The 19538-nt window shown below is 37.4% G+C and overlaps 1 protein-coding gene across 3 annotated transcripts in view; it reads right to left on the reverse strand.

The window, feature by feature from the left end:
• Prkd1 (protein kinase D1) overlaps positions 1-19538 on the reverse strand; it is a 290171-nt gene that overhangs the window by 65828 nt on the left and 204805 nt on the right. For 2 of the 3 annotated variants that reach the window (XM_085830348.1, XM_085830347.1), the window contains exons 3-5: positions 15756-15887; positions 12942-13102; positions 7277-7300 (exon numbers count right to left, since the gene is read on the reverse strand). In XM_085830348.1, coding sequence (XP_085686474.1) covers positions 7277-7300; positions 12942-13102; positions 15756-15887 — 317 coding nt within the window. The remainder of the gene's footprint in view (positions 1-7276; positions 7301-12941; positions 13103-15755; positions 15888-19538) is intronic. The other variant, XM_085830349.1, reaches the window with a different exon arrangement.

The raw sequence follows: 19538 nt of genomic DNA on the forward strand, positions 1-19538 counted from the left end.
TAGAACTGAAGTTGCACATTGTTGTGAGCTATCAGGTTGCTGTTGAGGATTCACCCTGCCTCCTTGCAAGAACAGTTAATGGCCTTACCAGGTGATCTAGCTCTGCAACTCTCCTTTAGTTATACTGGGTAAGCAGGAAGCCCAGGTATGCACATTATAAAGAAAGTCAGTCTAGATGTTGACAACATAGAAAGAAAAGGGAAGTGAAAGTTTGGGAAGGGGAGGGTTGTGAGTGAATGTGCCAATCACCTCTATGCAGAAGAAATATGGTTTGCTCTGAACTTTGAACAAGGTAATAATTTAAAAGGAAGGAAGGAAGGAAGGAAGGAAGGAAGGAAAAAAGAAGTTTTTATAAGATAAAGATAAAGATGTGAAATGTTGTAACTAACTCTATCATCATCTCCATCATCATAGAGAAAATTCAATCACAGAAGGTTATAAGTAGTCGACTCAACACAGCTTTAAATGTAATAACTATGAACTCATGGAGTCTTATTTCAGATAACGTTCTTTCTCGATATCCACCTGTTCCTGCAGTCCTGGGATTTATGATAATATATCACAGCAATTATACTTTATTTCCCTCATGTAAGTGAATAAAGAAGGCATAGGACACTGAAAATGAACAAGTGTCCTTTATACCAAAATTCAGTTGATGTGAAATACTGTGAAGCCTTATCTTTGACCTCTATGACATATTTTCAAATAATTTGCTGTATTAAGCTGAACACATCTGAGTAATAGGTATTTTCTTGGACACAGTAACAAGATGAATCAGGAGCTTTTATATGTAGGAGCCATCAATTATCTGCCTACCATCCAATCCAGGTATTGCTTTATCTGAACAGTTTTAATAATGACTATATAAAACTACACCCAACTGTATGAATTCATACTTGATTCTAGAAGTTCAAAGATGGGTTAACATACCAGAAAACTATACAAAAAAGTTTTCCCCACAGTCCTTAAGTTTATCCTAGTTACCAAAAGCTACCTGGAGTGTACTAACCTGAAGGTCCAATGAGATGCTACTGGATATACGAAGACTAGGAAAAAAACTAACTCTGTGCTCAAGCAGGTATCTCTTGAATAGCACTCTGTTCCCAGCATAACTGTCTCTGTTACCTTTCTCTCTCTTAGCCTTTTCATCAATATAGAGGGCTCTTCCTTGTTTGTTTACAGTTTACTTACTCACTAGCTTCTGGAAGAGGTCCCATACCACTTCTCTATGCTTTCTGTATCAAAACATTCTGTCTCCTGTTGAGTAATTACCCAAGCCTTGGGATTACTGGTCTACCTGTCCATTGTTTTTAAATTGTCACCAGAATAAAAGCTCTGTGAGGGAAGGACCTTATCTACCTTGTCTTTCTCCAGATTACACACTTGTGGAATCCTGTTTCACTCAGGGTATGGGCCAGTAAAGGTAGTTTCACTCAGGGGGAAGCGTCACAGTCCAAGTGAGAGATGGTTCAGAAAAGAGTTTTCCTGAAAGACCTGTATGTGTGGGCCACAAATTGAGTCTTGCAGATTTTTGACACCATCAACAAGTAAAAGTCTGTCTAAGAAAACAGAGCCCTTCCAATCTTGAGACTACCAAGAAGTTTCCCTACTTGTAAGCTAACACACAGTTTTACAGTTATTTGCCAATGACTAACCCCACCTGCGACTGGTGCTAGAATATCTACTGGCAAGGTCAGAGAGTGGATACTTGTGAAGAAAGATGAAACATCTATCTTTCCCCCAAACACTACCCTTCACATAGGGAGTAAGACATTTTTCCAGTACAGAGCTGCCTTTGACTGTAGGCAAATATGAAGCCACAAGGGACAACATTCACACTGAAACATACATGGTGTGTTGAAGGTAGGATATTTGCTGAGTCTCGCATGTTTTTAATTGTATTCTGACTCTATGTCCTTAGAACTTTATGCCAAATGTGCCAGATAAATGAGTTTGAATTCTCAGTTGGATGTCCTAAATACACAGTATAAATAAAAGCTGATCAAAACCTTTCATAACCGTTAAAAGGGTTATTATAGGGCAGGAAAAAAAGTGTACCCCCTGCTTAGTGGTGACGGATGCTGTGTTTTACAGTGGAGAATTCATTTCTTAATGTTTGGAGCAATTTATGAAAGCTTTCAAAGTAATGACACATGGAACACCCTTTGAACAATATAAGGAGATGTAGATCTGCTGAGTGCTAAAGTAGTCTTGGAAGTTACATTTACTTTATATTGCCTCACTCCTTTGAGTAAACAGAAGGGGAGGGTAAGAGAGACCTAGGTTTTCTTAAGTGATCCATCCTTTTGCAGGGAAAGCATCAGGACTGTTGAAGCATTTGCACAATTGCAGGCCCTGTTCTTTCAAATGTCAGTTACCAACACCCTACAAAGCTTGGTCCCAAAGGGAAACATGATATAAGTAAGTTTACCTTTAAAAAAAGAGAAAGAGAAGAGACAGCAATGCAAACTTAATGCAATACACTCTAAACCGATAAAATGGGAGAGGGGACATTTCCAGTGAGAAAGACCATGAATGCGTGTCCTCAACTTCTGCTCTGGCACTTTAAATGCCAGCCTGAGTCTACATATAGAAAGTGATGGGGAGAAAACTAATTATCTAAGTTAAATCAAGGACAATCAAATTAGTGACATTTATTCCCATAATTGAGTATTTGGCTCCACTTGAATAGCCAGTGGCCTAGGGTGGGCATACTGTTGATACCAAGGAGAAGTTGGGGAAGTATAAAGATGCCTAGACTTCTTCAAAGACTAGAGGTTTCCTCTGAGAATTAAAAATAAAGGTAAGTTACTTTTGCAGCCTTTCACAGAGTCCTAGCCTACGTTCTTTTTTTTTATAAGATTTATTTATTTAATGTACACTGCCACTGTCTTCAGACACTCCAGAAAAGGGCATCAGATCCCATTACAGATGGTTGTGAGCCACCATGTAGTTGCTGGGAATTGAACTCAGGACCTCTAGAAGAGCAGTCAGTGCTCTTAACCACTGAGTTATCTCTCTAGCCCCTAGCCTGTGTTACTTAACGCCATACTATAGTGTCAGTGCACTCCATGTGTGTGTGTGTTTGTGCCTGTGTATGTCTCTGTGTGTGTGTGCATGCTACTCCTTCCAAAACAACATAAGAAGGCAAGATGAGATTTTTAAGCCAGAGGCCTTTCCTTCTACCTATAGCTCCCAACTCACTCAAGAACTAAGTTCTAAGATTACTAACTAAATGACGGTGGTATTTCTAGTGAATGCCTATAAGCAAAAAGAGAAATAGATTATTACCATAAGTTGGGCTATTTAGAGAAAGTGACACTTTACTTCATAAGTTCTGCACATTACCTTTTTAAATAAATTTATCTTGAAAAGGAAACACTTTTCCTGTGAAAGGAGGAAAATTTAATTACCTAAGTTAAAATGACTTCATGTTAGAAAACTATGTTTAATGAAGCAGATTTCTGGGGAAACAAATGTTAAATATAGTAGAATACTGTAGTTATGTGTGTCTGTGTACTGTGTACATGTATGGTGCACACATGTAGAGGTCAGAGACCCATTAGTAAGAGTGGCTCTTAGAACTTGAACTCAGGTTGCAGATCTGGGGACAAATGCCTTTTTCAGCTGAAGCACCTCCCTGCCCCTGAAAACATAAATATTTAAACCTTATAAAGTTTTAAGTTCTAACTTCCCACTATTTTCTTCTCTCGGTATAATGACTTTCACACCAATTTTTTCATATTTTCCTGTATATGAGAATTCCCCATGATACATAGCTCTTACATACAGCATAAGGGTCCATTGTTTCAACTAAGAACTCAGTAGTGACAAGTGGGTAGGAATTAAAGGGGTATCAGCCTGGCCAGACTTGGCAAGATGTTCAGTGATGAAGGTGAAAGAAAACAAAAACCTACTGTAGGTTTTGGGGAAACTTTCTAGAAGCCATGCTACATTACCAGAGGGATGAAGCTGGCCTGGGAAGTCTTTGTTCAAGATCCAACTCTTCCTAAATCCTAAAAAAGTATGTACAGGTGATGCCTGATGCTCTTGCCAAGTAGGCTTCCTGGAATTCTGCCCCATAGTGCTTGCATTTATACTCACCCTTCTTAAAGTTTTTATACAGAAGATAGATAGATAGATAGATAGATAGATAGATAGATAGATAGATATGGGTTCTATTGAATAAGATCAGGCTACCCCACAGGGAGCTCCACCAAGTTATTTTACTTCAGGGTTCCTTCTCCAGAGATCCAGCATCATTTTTCATCTAGGTTTTATGATCAGGAAGCAGGGAAGTACTGGTGAAGCAGCTCTGCTCAGGGCTCCTCACTGAAAATGCACACTGCCCTGGTTTGTATGTGGAGAGCTCACTTAGTCAGTAATCAAGAGAAACCTCGTGACACCTGGCAGTGTACTACAAGACAACCACCATGCATGCAAAAGTGGAAAATGGCTATAAAGTAGATGAGCCACCAGGATTCCTGGAACTCTAGAATGTAAGGGTACCAAGTAAATACCTCTACATAGATATTTGTCATGCTGAAAAATGCCCTGGAAATGTTCTTTTGGATAGAAAATATCACCATAGTTGTTCTTAGCATAGGGACAATTATTTCTCATTATTTGCTTATCAGAGAAGAATCTACCTGAATTCTTCTAATGTCTATCAGGTCCATCACCAGTTAAGGATAGATCTTGTCTTCATTGTTAAAAACTAATGAAAACAGCAAGTGAACGGATTATTCTGAGGAGAACATTTCTATGAAACTGTGTAGGCAAGAATTCTTGCCACAATTACACATGAGTCTATGTATTTTATGAAAACAACAAGCTTATGGCAAATTGTTATTTTGGAAATATATGCACTCCATAAAAAGTTGAACTGAATATTGTTTAAATTTCACAAAAAACCTAAAGGTTGGGGATATAAAATGTTCAGACAGAGCACAAGGTTTTAGAAGGAGCTCCATGTTCCCTGACAGCCTATCGAAGGTAATCTGAATATTAAGAATAAACAAGAAGGTTTGGAGTAGAAGAAATTAATATCGCTAAAAGTAAGCTTTATAGAGGGTGTTAACCTCAAAACTGTACTAGTAGATGCCTCTTCAAGATATTAAAAATATTTAAAATAATTCTGGGTTTTTATTTTTTTAAAAAATAAATTTATAAAGCCTAACTTTTGGTTTTGGTTGTTGGTTTATAATTTTTGTCTTTTATATTATAATGTATCTACAGAGGCACCCATTACCTTCAATCCATTCTTTTCTGCCTTGGCTTTTCCTCCTTTATTTCAAAGAAAGATCACTCTATTCTCCTAAATCTTTTGATAAGGATGGTACATGTCTATGTCAGCTTATGTTAGTATATCTTCAGAACACCTCAGACTGTATAAAACTGAAGGAAAATGAGTGTTGGAAAAAACATCACATTGTAGTCTACAACATGCATCCTTCTCTCTGTAGATGTTGACGAAGAGAAAATTGATTATCACTTTGAAAAACTACATATAAACAAAGTTCCAGAAAAATAGGTTATGCAGAAAATTTTTCTTATTTCTATCAAGAGCTGTGCTTTGAAGAAAGCCAGGTTTCCTTTAGCAGATATATATTTCACAAAGTCAAAATCTCTCCTCATCTTTCCCATTCAGTTCCTGAATGCAAGGTCTGAGAATGCCTCCCACTTCTTTTAGGTCTCAAGAGCTAGGGGATTACTCCCAAAGAGAAGTACACCTGAAAAATGATGTCTAAAGACATCCAGGAAAACAAATTACAAAAATCTAAAACTACACATTGTTTTTCCATTGAGCATCTCTATGCAGGGCACTTTTCAGCAGAGGTAATTTTCCAAATAGGAATTTACCACCACTGCAGCAGATTTTTTTAATCAAATATACACATGAAATCTAGATTTGACAATTTTACTTAACCTGTAACAAGTTCCTGTTGTGTTTATGTTAATATCTTCTGCTGATATAGCTGTCTCTTGTGAGACTAGGCTGGGGCCTAGCAAACACATAAATGGATGCTCACAGTCAGCTATTGGATGGATCATAGGGCCCCCAATAGAGGAGCTAGAGAAAGTATCCAAGGAGCTAAAGAGAGCTGCAACCCTGTAGGTGCAACATTATGAACTAACCAGTACCCCGGAGCTCCTGACTCCAGCTGCCTATGTATCAAAAGATGGCCTAGTTGCCCATCACTGGAAAGAGAGGCCCATTGGACATGCAAACTTTATATGCCCCAGTACAGGGGAACGCCAGGGCCAAAAAGTGGGAGTGGGTAGGTAGGGGAGTGGGTGGGAGGGTATGGGGGACTTTTGGGATAGCATTGGAAATGTAAATGAGGAAAATACCTAATAAAAAGTAAAAAAAAAAAAAAAAGATCTTCTGCTAGAAGAACCTAAACCAGCTGATCTGAGAATGGATACTAACAAGGGTGATTGAAGTCTATATTCTCTGCAGGGAAACAGCACTGTGCCAACTCCCAGTGGGCACAGCCCTGAAAGAAAGGGAACTAGATATTAGCAAGGTAGTTGGCTTGAGAATTATCCTAACAAGAGCATGGCTGCAGGCTTGAGAAACGTTCTACTAATTATTTAAGACAGCTAAAAAGCCTGTCTTATGATATTTTGGGGGAAGGAAATTTGTTCCATATCCTAGGACAATTTTTGCCTTAATGATGAGCTTAGTGTTTCCATTTCTATTCCACCACTGAGAAGAGAGCTAATAGTTTGTGATTTATACAATGTTAAAACCAAAAAAGTTTTCTAAAATAATTAAGCTCAAGAAGTAGAGGTGGAAGTCAGAGTCATTTTCATGCAAGCCTTTGCTTAGTCCCTATGTTCTCAAGCCACACCAGGGGTGAGGGACAAGGAGACAGCCAGGGTCCTCACTTTGCATGATCCTGTGGGATCTGGAATGAAAACATAGCTCCAGCATGCCTACCAAATACCTTGCCCTTTCATTTTTAAAGATAAGATACCTATGTTAGAAAATCAAGCATTTAGGGGGCAAACTTTGGCTTAAGAAATCAACCTTAGTCACCTCAATGAAGATGCCAATCTTTGACAATTTGAGAATTATGGGAATTCAAATAGTGACAATGAGAAATGACAAAGAGTGACAGGACAGCTATACCCCAGGGCTCTGCACTCAGTCAACTGAACTTCCATATAAACTCTAACAACCACAGCTAATGTAGCTACGGACCAGTACAAGGTTGGTGTGAAGACCATGTTCCTGCACATCCTTAATGTCAGATAGTTTTGTACCTACCTCAAAGCCAGGGCTCACAGGAGACTGAAAGATGAAGTTGAGAGAGCAAAGAGTAGGCAAAGGAGAATAAAGAGGAGAAAAAGAGAAAAATTAGGTTACTAGGGAAAAGTAATGCATATTAGTCAATGCTGATTAACATACACACAGGTGCTATGAGACCAAAACAAAATGCTATACTAGTCAGCTTTGTGGACACACCAAAATCCAAGCTAGAAAATGCTTTTAAAATTTAAGTGCAACAGGAGGAACTAAGTCACAGATGCAAAACATTTTGAGATGTGAGCAGTGGTTTTATAAAAAAAAAAAATAAAAAAAAAATCCTTGGTCTTGGTAATGAGGGATGGTTTTTGTACCTCGTTGAAAACAAATTAGAGTCAAAATGAAGTATTTTTGACCTTTAAGTAAAAGATTAGGTTTTCTTCAAAATAATTCTTGCTCTCAATATGGAATGAAGAAAAAGGTCATTAATCAAATATTGCATAGTTGTTATTTGCCTGCAGTCAGTCGAAAGTGAGGTGAGAAGCATAATCACAATTTGTCTGGATATACCAAAGTAAGATCTTCAAGAAGACAAATGCAGGTAGTGATGAGATAGCTCGGTGGTTAAGGGCAATGGCCGCTCTTCCAGAGTACCCGAGACCGATTCCTAGCACCCACATGGCGGCTCACAACTGGTTGGAAATCCAGTTTTAGGGAAGCTAATGCCTGTTTCTCACTTCTGCTGATACTAGGCATGCAAGTTCTACACAGAACACCCATGCATATAAAATAAAATTTAGACTTCAAATTATTTTAAAAAGAGTGCAGATATGTCTATGGTGCATTTTTGGTTTTGCTCTGTTGATTACTGATTTCACTCAAAGTTAAAATATCATTTGAAAGTAAAATATATAGACTTTAAAAGAAATGCTTCCAATAAAAATATAAAGTACATAATTAAGCAGAGACCACTTATTGGAAATTTACATTGAATGTATTCTTTTTCATCTCTCTTTTTAAAACAATTGAAAAAATACAGGTAGGCATTCTATTTGATATCTAGAAACCAAAAGTAAAGTGAACTCTGGTTGAAAATATTCTATAAAACCTGTAGCATGCACTCTGATGTCAGTAATTTTCTTCCTACTTGTTAAACAAATTACTTTGTCTTCAGAAAAAATTGTATTACCTGTTTCTGAAATCTCTCTATCTTGATTTATAGTATGCGGCCATTTAACCGGGGGCACTGGGGTCTCTGTACAGTTAGACTGAGGTTGCACCAAGATGAGTTAGCATTCAGTACTAGCTAAGCAGTTTGTGAGTTGATAAATGATACATGGGAACTAAGGGATGACAACTTCTCATTCAAACAGACCTAAACTCGGCTTCTGTGGAAAGCCATTGTCTTGTATGTATGTACTATTATAGGACAGAAAAACAAAACAAAACAAAAACAAAACAAAACAAAACACCAAATAAGCTTCTCAATTTCTAGAACAAGACAGTATCCTAGTCATCTATGTTCGTGGCATCCAAAACTCACACCTCTCTTCACTGCTGGCCCTGAGGACATTTCTGTCTGGTCTCAGATCAGAATGTATGGAAAGAATGGGCAAGGCGAGATGCATTAACTCAATAATTTATCATTTTCCAAAAAGTATTTTCTAATAAAATACCTATGGGTTTTATGTTGGGGAAAGTAATTCTATACTGATTTAGTTTAAGGACACTGACTTCATTATTGCAAGATTCCTTTAACCATTAACTATGCTTAGTAGCTACTAAAACTTCCACTATATGGATGCTCCAAGAAGCATTTAACAATTTTATCTGTACAAGGTTTATTTATTTGTAATTTTTTGCATGGGCTTGTGTGTTATGTGTATGCATGTTCATGTGTGTTTTGGCATGTGTATGTGTGTGTATACATGAGTGTGTGCATGCATGCAGAGGCCAGATGTTGACCTTGGGTGACTTCCCGGATTACTCTCCACTTTACATTTTGGGGTCAGTTCTCACTTGAACCCACAGCTTAAACACCCTTTCTCTCCTGCTAGGAGAGACAATGGGATTATAGGTGATCAATTATGCCCGTGTAGCTGTAATGTAAGTGATAGGGACCTTATTCCTGATCCTCGCACATGTGTTAAAAGCGACTGATCCACTGAGCCACCTCTTCAGTCATGGTTGAAGAAATACTGTTAAATAATTATTTCATAAAAACAAAACAAAAACAATAGAAAATAGACAACACTGGTGTTTTTTTTTTCTTTTTTATCCTGTTGAGGTAGAATCATCAAAAGTTTCTATAGATCATCACGAAGGCAACCCATGTTACAGTGCACAGTCCATATGTATGTGCTATAGTGTAACAGCTTTTCTTTTGTTTGTCTTAAAGAACGATCATATGGGATATATTGTTGTGTCTTTGGCAAAAGCGACTATAGAAGACAATGTCAATCACAAAAATAAAATCCATAAATCTCAGCAGGCCATGGCACTTTAGTTTTAATATTTTATCTAACGTGTACTTCTTGTTAATGAATAATGGCAGTTTTCTAACCCTCTTTCTAAAACTTTTTTTTAACTAAATTAAGGGACTCTCATGATATAATGAGTGATAACTGTGATGCAACAACATGTTATTCTTTCCTTACATGACCCATGATAAACATTTCCAAGGACTTTCTATTTGGACAGCTATAATATACTTGTAGATCGATGGTTCTCTACCTATGGGTCATGACCCCTTTGGAAGTCACATATCCAATATTCTGCATATCTGACATATCCATTACTGTTCATAACAGTAGAAGAATTATGGTTATGGAGTAGCAGCAGAAATATTTTGGGGGTGTCACAACAGCATGAGGAGTTGCATTAGAGGGTCACAGCATTAGGAATATTGAAAAACACTGACTGAGATAACTTTTTAAATTTACATCCTGATCATAGCCCCCTGTCTCCTCTCTTCCCAGTCCCACCCTGGTCCCCTCCCCCTTCTCCTCATGGAAGGGAATACCCCCTTAGGAACCATCCAACCCTGGGATATCTAGTCTCAGCAGGACTAGGCACATCCTCTATTTAGATAATTTTAAAGTAGTAATTGATAAGAAATTAATAAGGGTATAAAGTTTTAGGTCTACATCTTGACAAGGTTTTGTATATATACACATGGACTTCTTTTTAGATAATATGCAGAATTCTTCTAGCCTCCTAACAGTTCATGTCAGCTCTCTGCCAGCTGGCAGCCCCCTAAGAGGAAGCATTATTTTCCTGCTCTTCAACCTAAATTGAATTTGCCTCAATTGGAATTCAGATCCTGTATCTACAAGTAGAGACTATTTTGTATCTGCCTTCCTGTTTGAGATAGGGGTCTCAGTATGCTATCCAGATGGATGGTGAAATCTTATATTTAAACATTGCATTTCCTTGAGCCTCCTGATTGGGAACAACAGGCATGAACTACTGCTGTCTGCTTGATTTCTTTATTTAAAATTGCTTTGCAAAATTCACCTATGTTGCTGAATGACAAGTAATTCATTAATCACACTAAATATATAGACATAACCTACTGAGTTAGTGTTGCTTTTGTGTATGTATTTTTAGTGCTGAAAGCTACATTCATGAAATCTCAAAAATATGTTTGTCTAAATAAGTTCTACAACATGCCAATGCCCGGTGACACACCAATGTAGATGGAGACAGCTCACAAGGCTTGAGTTCTGCAATCACTGGCTTCGAAGGGAGGATCAGGTTTCTCTGGGATGAATTGTCTGATAAATTATTCTATTTCAAGTGAAATATGCACTTGAGAGACGGAGATAGAAGCACCTCTGTGAGTTCCAGGGCAGTTCTGTCTACCTATTGAGGTCAAGGATAGCCAGGGTGACATGGTGTATATATTGACAGCATGTCTCAAAAGAAAAAAAATTATCACATTTTCTATACACATATTCAATGAATTCCAGAAACATTTACCCAGAACTCTATACTTACTTTATAGCTCTTCCATTCAACATACATCACCCAGCCTATCTGTGAGCAAACTTTCTGGTTTAATGTAATTCTCTACTTGTGTGATGCCATATGATCTTAAAATTTTATATTTAAAAATTATATAATACAATACTATATTCTATGTATTTTGATGTATTGCAATCTTCCAGCCTTATTTTATATCAGAATTTTTGATAGTAACACTATTGACACTTACATAATTTCAATGTCCTTATTCCAAACACTATGCCTTGCAATTACTACAGTTACCTCTACTACAAGCAGTGTAACTTTAAAAAATTTAAAAAAAAAAAAATCAGCCGGGCGTGGTGGCGCACGCCTTTAATCCCAGCACTCGGGAGGCAGAGGCAGGCGGATTTCTGAGTTCGAGGCCAGCCTGGTCTACAAAGTGAGTTCCAGGACAGCCAGAGCTATACAGAGAAACCCTGTCTTGAAAAACCAAAAAAAAAAAAAAAAAAAAAAAAAAAAAATTTTAAAAAAAATCATGATTTTTTACCTTTGAATTCAACCATAGAACTTCAATGCAGAGTGTGTAGTTGCAATCATTTTAAAATAGAAATTTAAATTATTACTTTTAATAAAAATATCCCTTATTCTAATTGATTCAAACACACAGGATTCCCTAAAATCACATACATATCTTCTGAATATTACAAAGTTATATTCATCTAAGTATTACATAAATGTAGCACCTACCTTCTAAAAATAGTTTCAGCTAAAGAAGATTCAAAAACCAAAGGCCATGTCATCAAAAACACAACTTAAGAATAGACTAGAGATGTTTTCTATCTGTTGTAAAGATGAGTGACCAACTGACACGTTGCTTAGTGTACTACAAAATGTAAGTTATTTAATTGGAGATCACAAATACTCTCCAAGTAACGACAATTACAAATTGTCATACCTAACTCTAAAACTTATTTCCCCTCAAGTTAAGGTGGATTTACTTGACCTTAGTAATTCTTACTTTTGTTTTTCATCAATTTCTGTAATAGCTATGCTATAATGTGCCAGTGAATAGTCAGTGACAAGAGAAAGCTGGAGCTTCAAGCCATTAGCTGTTTCAGAACTCCATTCTTGTTGAAAATAACCTATACAACCATCACTCTATTCTTTGGTAAATGTTTGAAAAATTAATTTCGATATCAAATGCTTTCACAGCATGGGAAATGTCCATCAACCATTTCACAGGCACAGAAATATTTTAATTATTAAGTGCAGTTATTTTCATGATACTTGTTAATGTCCTGATAAACCTGTATGAAAATCAGTAATGGTAAGCAGTAAGGCTTTGGTATTTTCATAAAGGTAAATTTCAGATCATAGCTCAGAAGAAATATTCAGTATGCTACAAGTACTTGAGCACTCTGCAGAGGAGACCATCTTTTGCAACATTAACACATTTGTTCACGCTGCTCAGGCCTTATGATCATGATGAAGCCTCACATATTTTTCAGTTTCACAAAGCTCTGGGAAGAAAGCAAACTCAAAGCTGTTGGATATTTGATGATGCACTGACCAACCTGCCACAGAGACTCAGGGGAGACACAGTTATTAACACGAGGGCTGCATCTCCCTCCCAGCATGCTCTCCTGGCCTGACAGTGATAGCACAACATCCTCTGGTTTGACAAGCGAGTGGGGAACACATAAACAGCAGGTCATACCAGTAAAGGCTCATCAGGGACACTGGTGGAGAACTCAGCCGATGCTGTGCGGACAGTACCGAGTCCAGTGAGAGACACATTGGAGAGTCTTCTCCTTCTCACGCCGCTGCAATTGTTGGGGATTTTAAATGCACATCTCTTATGGTAATTCAGACCACATCCTGAAAAACAAACATAAAAATAGCTCCCATTTCACCAGAAATTAAATCTATTCCATATTACTTATAAATTAAGAATTTGAAAACACAGCACGACATCATTTTGTCTGATGCTACTTGGAAATACAAATTTTCCTCAGTGCTTTCTCTGAGTCCCTTCCTTATTTAAACATGGTTATCAGATTCCTACTTTATTCTAAAAACTCAACAACTTCCCTGGTTGTTTGATTGCTTAATTTTTATTTATGTATTTGTGACATTCTCAATATAATGAACTTGGGTTTAGAGAGATCTACATATATGTTTACAAATAGATTAAACCATTTTTAGCTGTTATAGTTTTAAATATATATGACTACATAGTGGAGAAAATTAATTATAGTTCCTCACAAGTTTGGCATGAGACTGATCTTAAGCTTGTCTCTGCAGCTTGTATACATGACCCTGAACAAAGTATTTTATCTCAATTATAGATGGGAATCTGTAAAACAGAGACAAAATTAACTGCTTCACAGAATCAAGATAATATAAAGTATATACCCTTGTTGGTTTCCAAGTAGCAGGTAGATGGAAAAATATTTCCCACTTTGGGAAGTTTTATTATATATATAATATATATTATATATTAATATATATATTAATATATATATTAATATATATTATATATTATATATATAATATATTATATTATATTAATATTATATTATATTAATATATATTAAATATATATATATATAATATATATATAGTATATATATATATATATATATATATATATTCCCCACATAGCTGGCACCTGTTACTCATAATTTCCCTGTGTCATAAAATAGGTCAGACAACTTTTCATAACACATACTTCACAGTTCTGCCGCCCAGATGAAGCTATGGCCCTGGGTATGGCTTCCCCGGAGAGCAAAATGAGATGTATTTACTTGCTTATAGTTTTGTGGGTATGTAGAATGCAAAAGTTATGAAGTCATAGAAGTATCTAACAAGATTTCAAATAAACGCCTAGGAGGATAGGTACTAGAGCAGTTAAGCATCCCTGTAGGCTTGAAAGGGCAATGAATGGCTGTATGAGAGAGATGATGAAGATGCAATGGAAACCCAGCAAATTTGGAGATGCCGTAAAAATGGGGTGTTGGCTGAGCAAAGACCATCATCGTTGAGAGCAGGCCTAAGAGAGAATACCTGAGCTACATACAACCAGCAAAGCCAATAGAGCAGGGCTGCCTAAGTCAGCTAGAGAACACGCCATGCTACCTTGTAGCCTAGATGCTGGGCATGAAGCTACAAGATTTGATATTTGCACTTCTGGGTATTTGAAAACATAGCACGGTATTTAGGTATTTGGGTATTTGGTCTTGTTTGGTATAGTGATTCTTTGTTATTTTACAGCACCCTTTTGAATTTGAATGCTTACCCTGTTTCACTAAGGGTTGGAAGTATATAAGAAGCAAACAGACAAACAAGAACAAAAACAAACAAAACTCCAGTTTACAGGTAAGAGGTCTTGAGGAGACTCGGACTTGGAATTTTGACAGATGCTGGCATAGTGAAGTTATGGCACTTCTTAGTGGTGGACTCAATACATTTCGCATGATGAGACTGACATACAGCTTTTGGGCAGCTAGGACAGAGTGTAACAGTTTGCATTTTGAATGCCTACTGGATGCTCCTGTGCTGATGACTGCCCAGCTGGCAGACTGCTGGAAGGTATGGGAATGTTAGCAGGAAAGGATTAGTTAGAAAAATATGTCACTGGGACAAGCTTGACAGTGTACAATTGTCTCAAATGCCAATCTCTCAGCTGTCATGAGGTAAGTGATACTGCTTAGCTGTGAATTCTTTGTCCTGGTGTTCTGCCTCATGGTAGACCCAGAGACAATAGAACCAAGGGACTTAAATGCCTGACACTGGGAGTGAAGCTGTATCTTTCCCTCTTTAAAGTTCTAAATGTTGTGTAAAAATGAAAGAAATCTAGTCAAAACCACACACCCGAGGCGTGGTTTCTTCTAGATTTGTTCTCTCTGAACTTCCAATCCATGGGTACAAATTAAACAATTATGGCAACATTATTTACTTGTTGTATTCCAAAAGGGTGACCATAATGGCCACACTTCAAGGCAAACCATTTTCCCAAATCAAGACTACAGGGGAGGGACAAATGAGCTCTTGGGACTACAGGGTAGTGTTCTTGCACACTGAGGTGTCAAATTCAAGGAGTTCACTCTGGGAGAAAGCTCATACCACTGTCTGTGTGAAGACATGCATAGGACTGCCATTTTTCTCACTCAGTATCAGGGTGATCTTGGATGGTTTGATTATCCACCCAAATCTCAGGCTGCTTTTAAAGCAAATTATTGCAATTTCTGGCTTAAAGAAGATGGAAATCTTAGTTTTAATTTCTGGCTAACATATCTCATGCACTACAGTATAGAAAACTTGAGGAAAGGGGTAACAATTAGGTTTATAGATGAGATCAGAAGTGTCAAAGACAGAAAATTTCAGAACTAAATGAAATATTGCATAAATGGTGGCAGAGATATCAAGATGACAGCAGGAAGCTCATGAGTGGGGACAGTGCCAACTGAGGCACACAGAAGCTGCACCTTCAGCTCAACATTAATTGTGGAGGGGGCAGAAAAGAACTCACCTTCACATTTAAGGCCTTGGCGCACCAGCCCCCACAGCATTTCTCCACAGTGATCACAGAAAGCTGGGGCTCTGTATGAATGAACGAAGAGAGCATGGGGCCGGATCTGGAAGTCTTCAAAGGTGGCCGAAGCTGCAGAAAGAGCATATTGCAAAAGAGAGTGAGTGGATATACCCATCTGCAAACAAGCATGCCAGGCAATCAGTGAGTAAACAGGGGGCTAACTCTGAAAACTAAGGTATGGAAAACCAGCCACATGTAGTGCTGTATATTTGTGATCAGCACGTGGGAGGTGGAAGCAAGAAAATCTAGGGCCAGCCATTGGTATAGACCGTGTTCAGTGTTATCTTAGGCTACAAGATACATAGTCTTTGCACCCGACAAATCATACAGAAAATGAGAGGTAGCATGGCTTGTACTTTCACTCATTAGGTTTTAAGCATATGGTCCCTGGTTGGTTGACTATGCTCCAGAGGATGACGCACACTCATAGATTTATGGGGATCATGAATTAGACTCAGGAGTCATGAGGCAAGAAATCAATATGGGAGTGAGGGTGATTCTGGGAGGAGCCAAGGAGAGGAGTGGAAATAGACTATGATCAAAATACACTGCCTGCTTGTATAAAATTCTCAACGGATTAATAAAAGCATTATACTAAAAGTATTTGGTTTGTCTCCTAAGGTATTCAAATGCACTAATAAAAATAAAAAGTGACAGACTGAATTTAAACACTGCTTTCAGATAAGACAAACAGTATAAGGAGGAACATTAAAGTGTAACTGGAGTACAGATGTCTGGGTACATCCTTCCACTGACCATCTTCTTCTTGGAGGGACAGAGATGGATTAACACTTGAAAACTGAAACCAAACATTAAAAGTGTAACCTCTAAATAACCCTGAAGCTTCTTCATGAGCACGTCAAGTGGAGGGATTAATAGGCACGGACCAGCTGTGGTGTCTTCTGAGAAGAACATGGATAAACTATGTGCTTGATGGAGGGCCCTTTTGTTATTTACTAAGTACTGTCTACTTCATGAAGTATGCATAAAGAAAACTAATGCATATGAATTCAGCTATAGTGTTCAATGTACATTTTTATGTCATAAAAGTGGCCCACATTTCTATTAGTGCTCAAATTAAGGAAGAGAAAGTGAAAGACTGGTAGAGTTGCATCTTTCAGACTTCTCTGCTGTTGTAAGCTCAGATGCAATGCTCACTACTATGGCAGATGGTGCTCCCCTGGCAACCAGGAGAGCTGCAAGAACCACTGACATCACCTATGAGATAGCACACATAATCACCAGGAACCTCAGCATCCCCTCTCGAGGGGAGAAGGGTTGCATGATCACGGTATTCTCTAGCCCCTTAAATCTGCATCTCCACTAAGAACAGAAGACCATCCTGGAGGCTCAATTCCTCAGGTTTTATACCTAGTGAATTTTGGCATAAATATATTGCAAATCAGATACTATGTTGATTAACAATATTATTGACAATGCTTTTCTAACTCAATCAGTAAAATGCATGGTTATGATTCAAGGTAACAATTATACACACTGGTGATTTGGTCAAAGTGTATCTAATCTGGAGAACGTTAAATTCTCCTTAAACTTCATCTCTTGAACTCATAAGCAATTTCCCCTCAAGACCATTAAACAAAATGCCTGAATACATTGTGCCAATCCTTCATTCCTAGCCCCCTTCACCATTGAATCCACCCTTTCCAGGACCAAAAAACTATGACAATACTATGACAGTAATTAGTTGAATAATTATTGTAGTTTTCAAAATAAGAAACGCTAGAATTTGACAATACAAATAGCAAGCTGCGTTGAGACATTTGAGGAATTAATCAGGAAGAATATAAATAATTAAACTAAACATTTTCAATGACACCTCCCCCTCCAATTTATGGCAGAGAGATTTGTGTTTTTTTTTTTTAAAGGGATTAACATTCATAAGCAGTTAGCACCCTTGACTTATGTTTAAATGCCACATTACTAAAGTTCAATTTTAATATTCTCCTGTTAATTTTAGAATAATTAAATACATTTTTAAAATAAAACTACTAAGCATGGTGAGGTTTTGCATCCATTTGAAATCAAAGTACAACATCCATTCATTATGAATTTACCTGTTCTGCACCCTGGGGGAAATCAGCATTAGCTGAGTATATGCATGCAGGCTCCCCTAATCACAAAATCGCACTTCAGAGATAATCACCTAGCACAGGCAAACAAAGTGAAGGCTGCAATTCCATTTCATTTAAGTTTTGGAATCAAAATGGACAGATAAGAATAGGAATATTAGCATGTCTAGAGATTCCAAGAAGGGAACAATGAGCCTGTCATAATCAATCAGCCGACCTAAATTAAAACGATATGACAGGGAAACAAACTGAGCACAATGGGCCCTCATACTGGTATTTGTGTCTCTTTGATTTGCTCTATTCACAGTCTATTGTTACACTCCAGCATGCAAGAGAGGAGAAAATGACATGCTTTCCTTAGTCACCGAGCGTTTGAAACAGGTAATTGAGTCAAAAATCTTAATATAATCAGTAGTTCTTTACAGGTTCATTATAAATTGTTGGACAAAATGGACTAAACTGGTTAGCAGTTCAGAGGAAATGAGGCTTCTGAAGCAAAATAAATCATCTCTGGAGGTCAAAACTATTTGCATAATAAAGTAAAACAATGTCAGATCTTCCATGATTTTCCGTAAATTTTTTAACATCTATTTTGGCAATTTGGAAGCAGCATTAACTCTTTGCAGATGTGACAGGTTGGAACTGATATGCGACAAAGATGTTTTAAACACCATTTTATTTGATGTTTCTACAAATAATCTAAGATGCTGATATTGTTACCCTACTATACATATGAGAAAACTTGAACAGAAATAAAGGTATGATTTGGGTAAATGTAGAGTCTGGACTCAGCCAGGCTTGACAACAGAATTGTAGAGACTCAGCTATCACACCTTAATATTCTTTAAAAATAAACTAGAGAAGTGTATAATCATTGAAAAAAAACATTATTTTAAAACAGTGTCATTATGTGTGATGGAACACAGTTAGTCCCAACAGCACAGAAAAAACAGGAGTTGCTCTAAGCTCAAGGTAGGCTAGCTCACTCAAAGCATTCAGGCCAATATAGGCTATAGAGAAGATGCTGTTTCCAAATATCAAAAGGAAAACTGGACACTGCAACCCAATGTGGTATTTAACCTTCAATAGGTATGTATTCCTATATCAGAGGCAGTAAAAATGTTAGGGAAATTACAAATATCATTTCTGTTTTATCAGTCTATTAAAACATATGTTGCATAAAATTTCTGATTTCAAATCCATCCTATCTAATTAGTTCAGAGTTACAAGCAATAACTGTGTTTAAAAACAAAGGGAACCAGTAGTTTCTAATGAATTGTAGCTTGTGCTACATGATAACCCGTGTCATCACACAAGTCCTCCAGTCTAACTCAAGTACAAGGCTTTGAAGGCTCTCATAACCCTGAAGACATCTTCTTCCTTAGCATGAAGAGTATTTAAAGAAGTGTGAATGCCAGTACCCCATACACATTCACACTGTTGCTGTATCAGCCTCCCAGTCCTCAAACATATCTATAACAGACATGCAAAAGTCATGTTTTGAACTTGCTCTTTCCCAGGTAGGTGGACCCCACTCTACATCATTTTGCAACATTTGTAAAGACTCAAGCCATAGGAAGCCTTTATTTAGATCTTCCAATACTCCTTTGTAGCCACTCCTCACTGTTCA

Source organism: Mus caroli, unplaced genomic scaffold (genome assembly GCF_978045245.1).
Source record: "Mus caroli unplaced genomic scaffold, Mus_caroli_1 scaffold_14, whole genome shotgun sequence".
Lineage (NCBI taxonomy): Eukaryota > Metazoa > Chordata > Mammalia > Rodentia > Muridae > Mus > Mus caroli.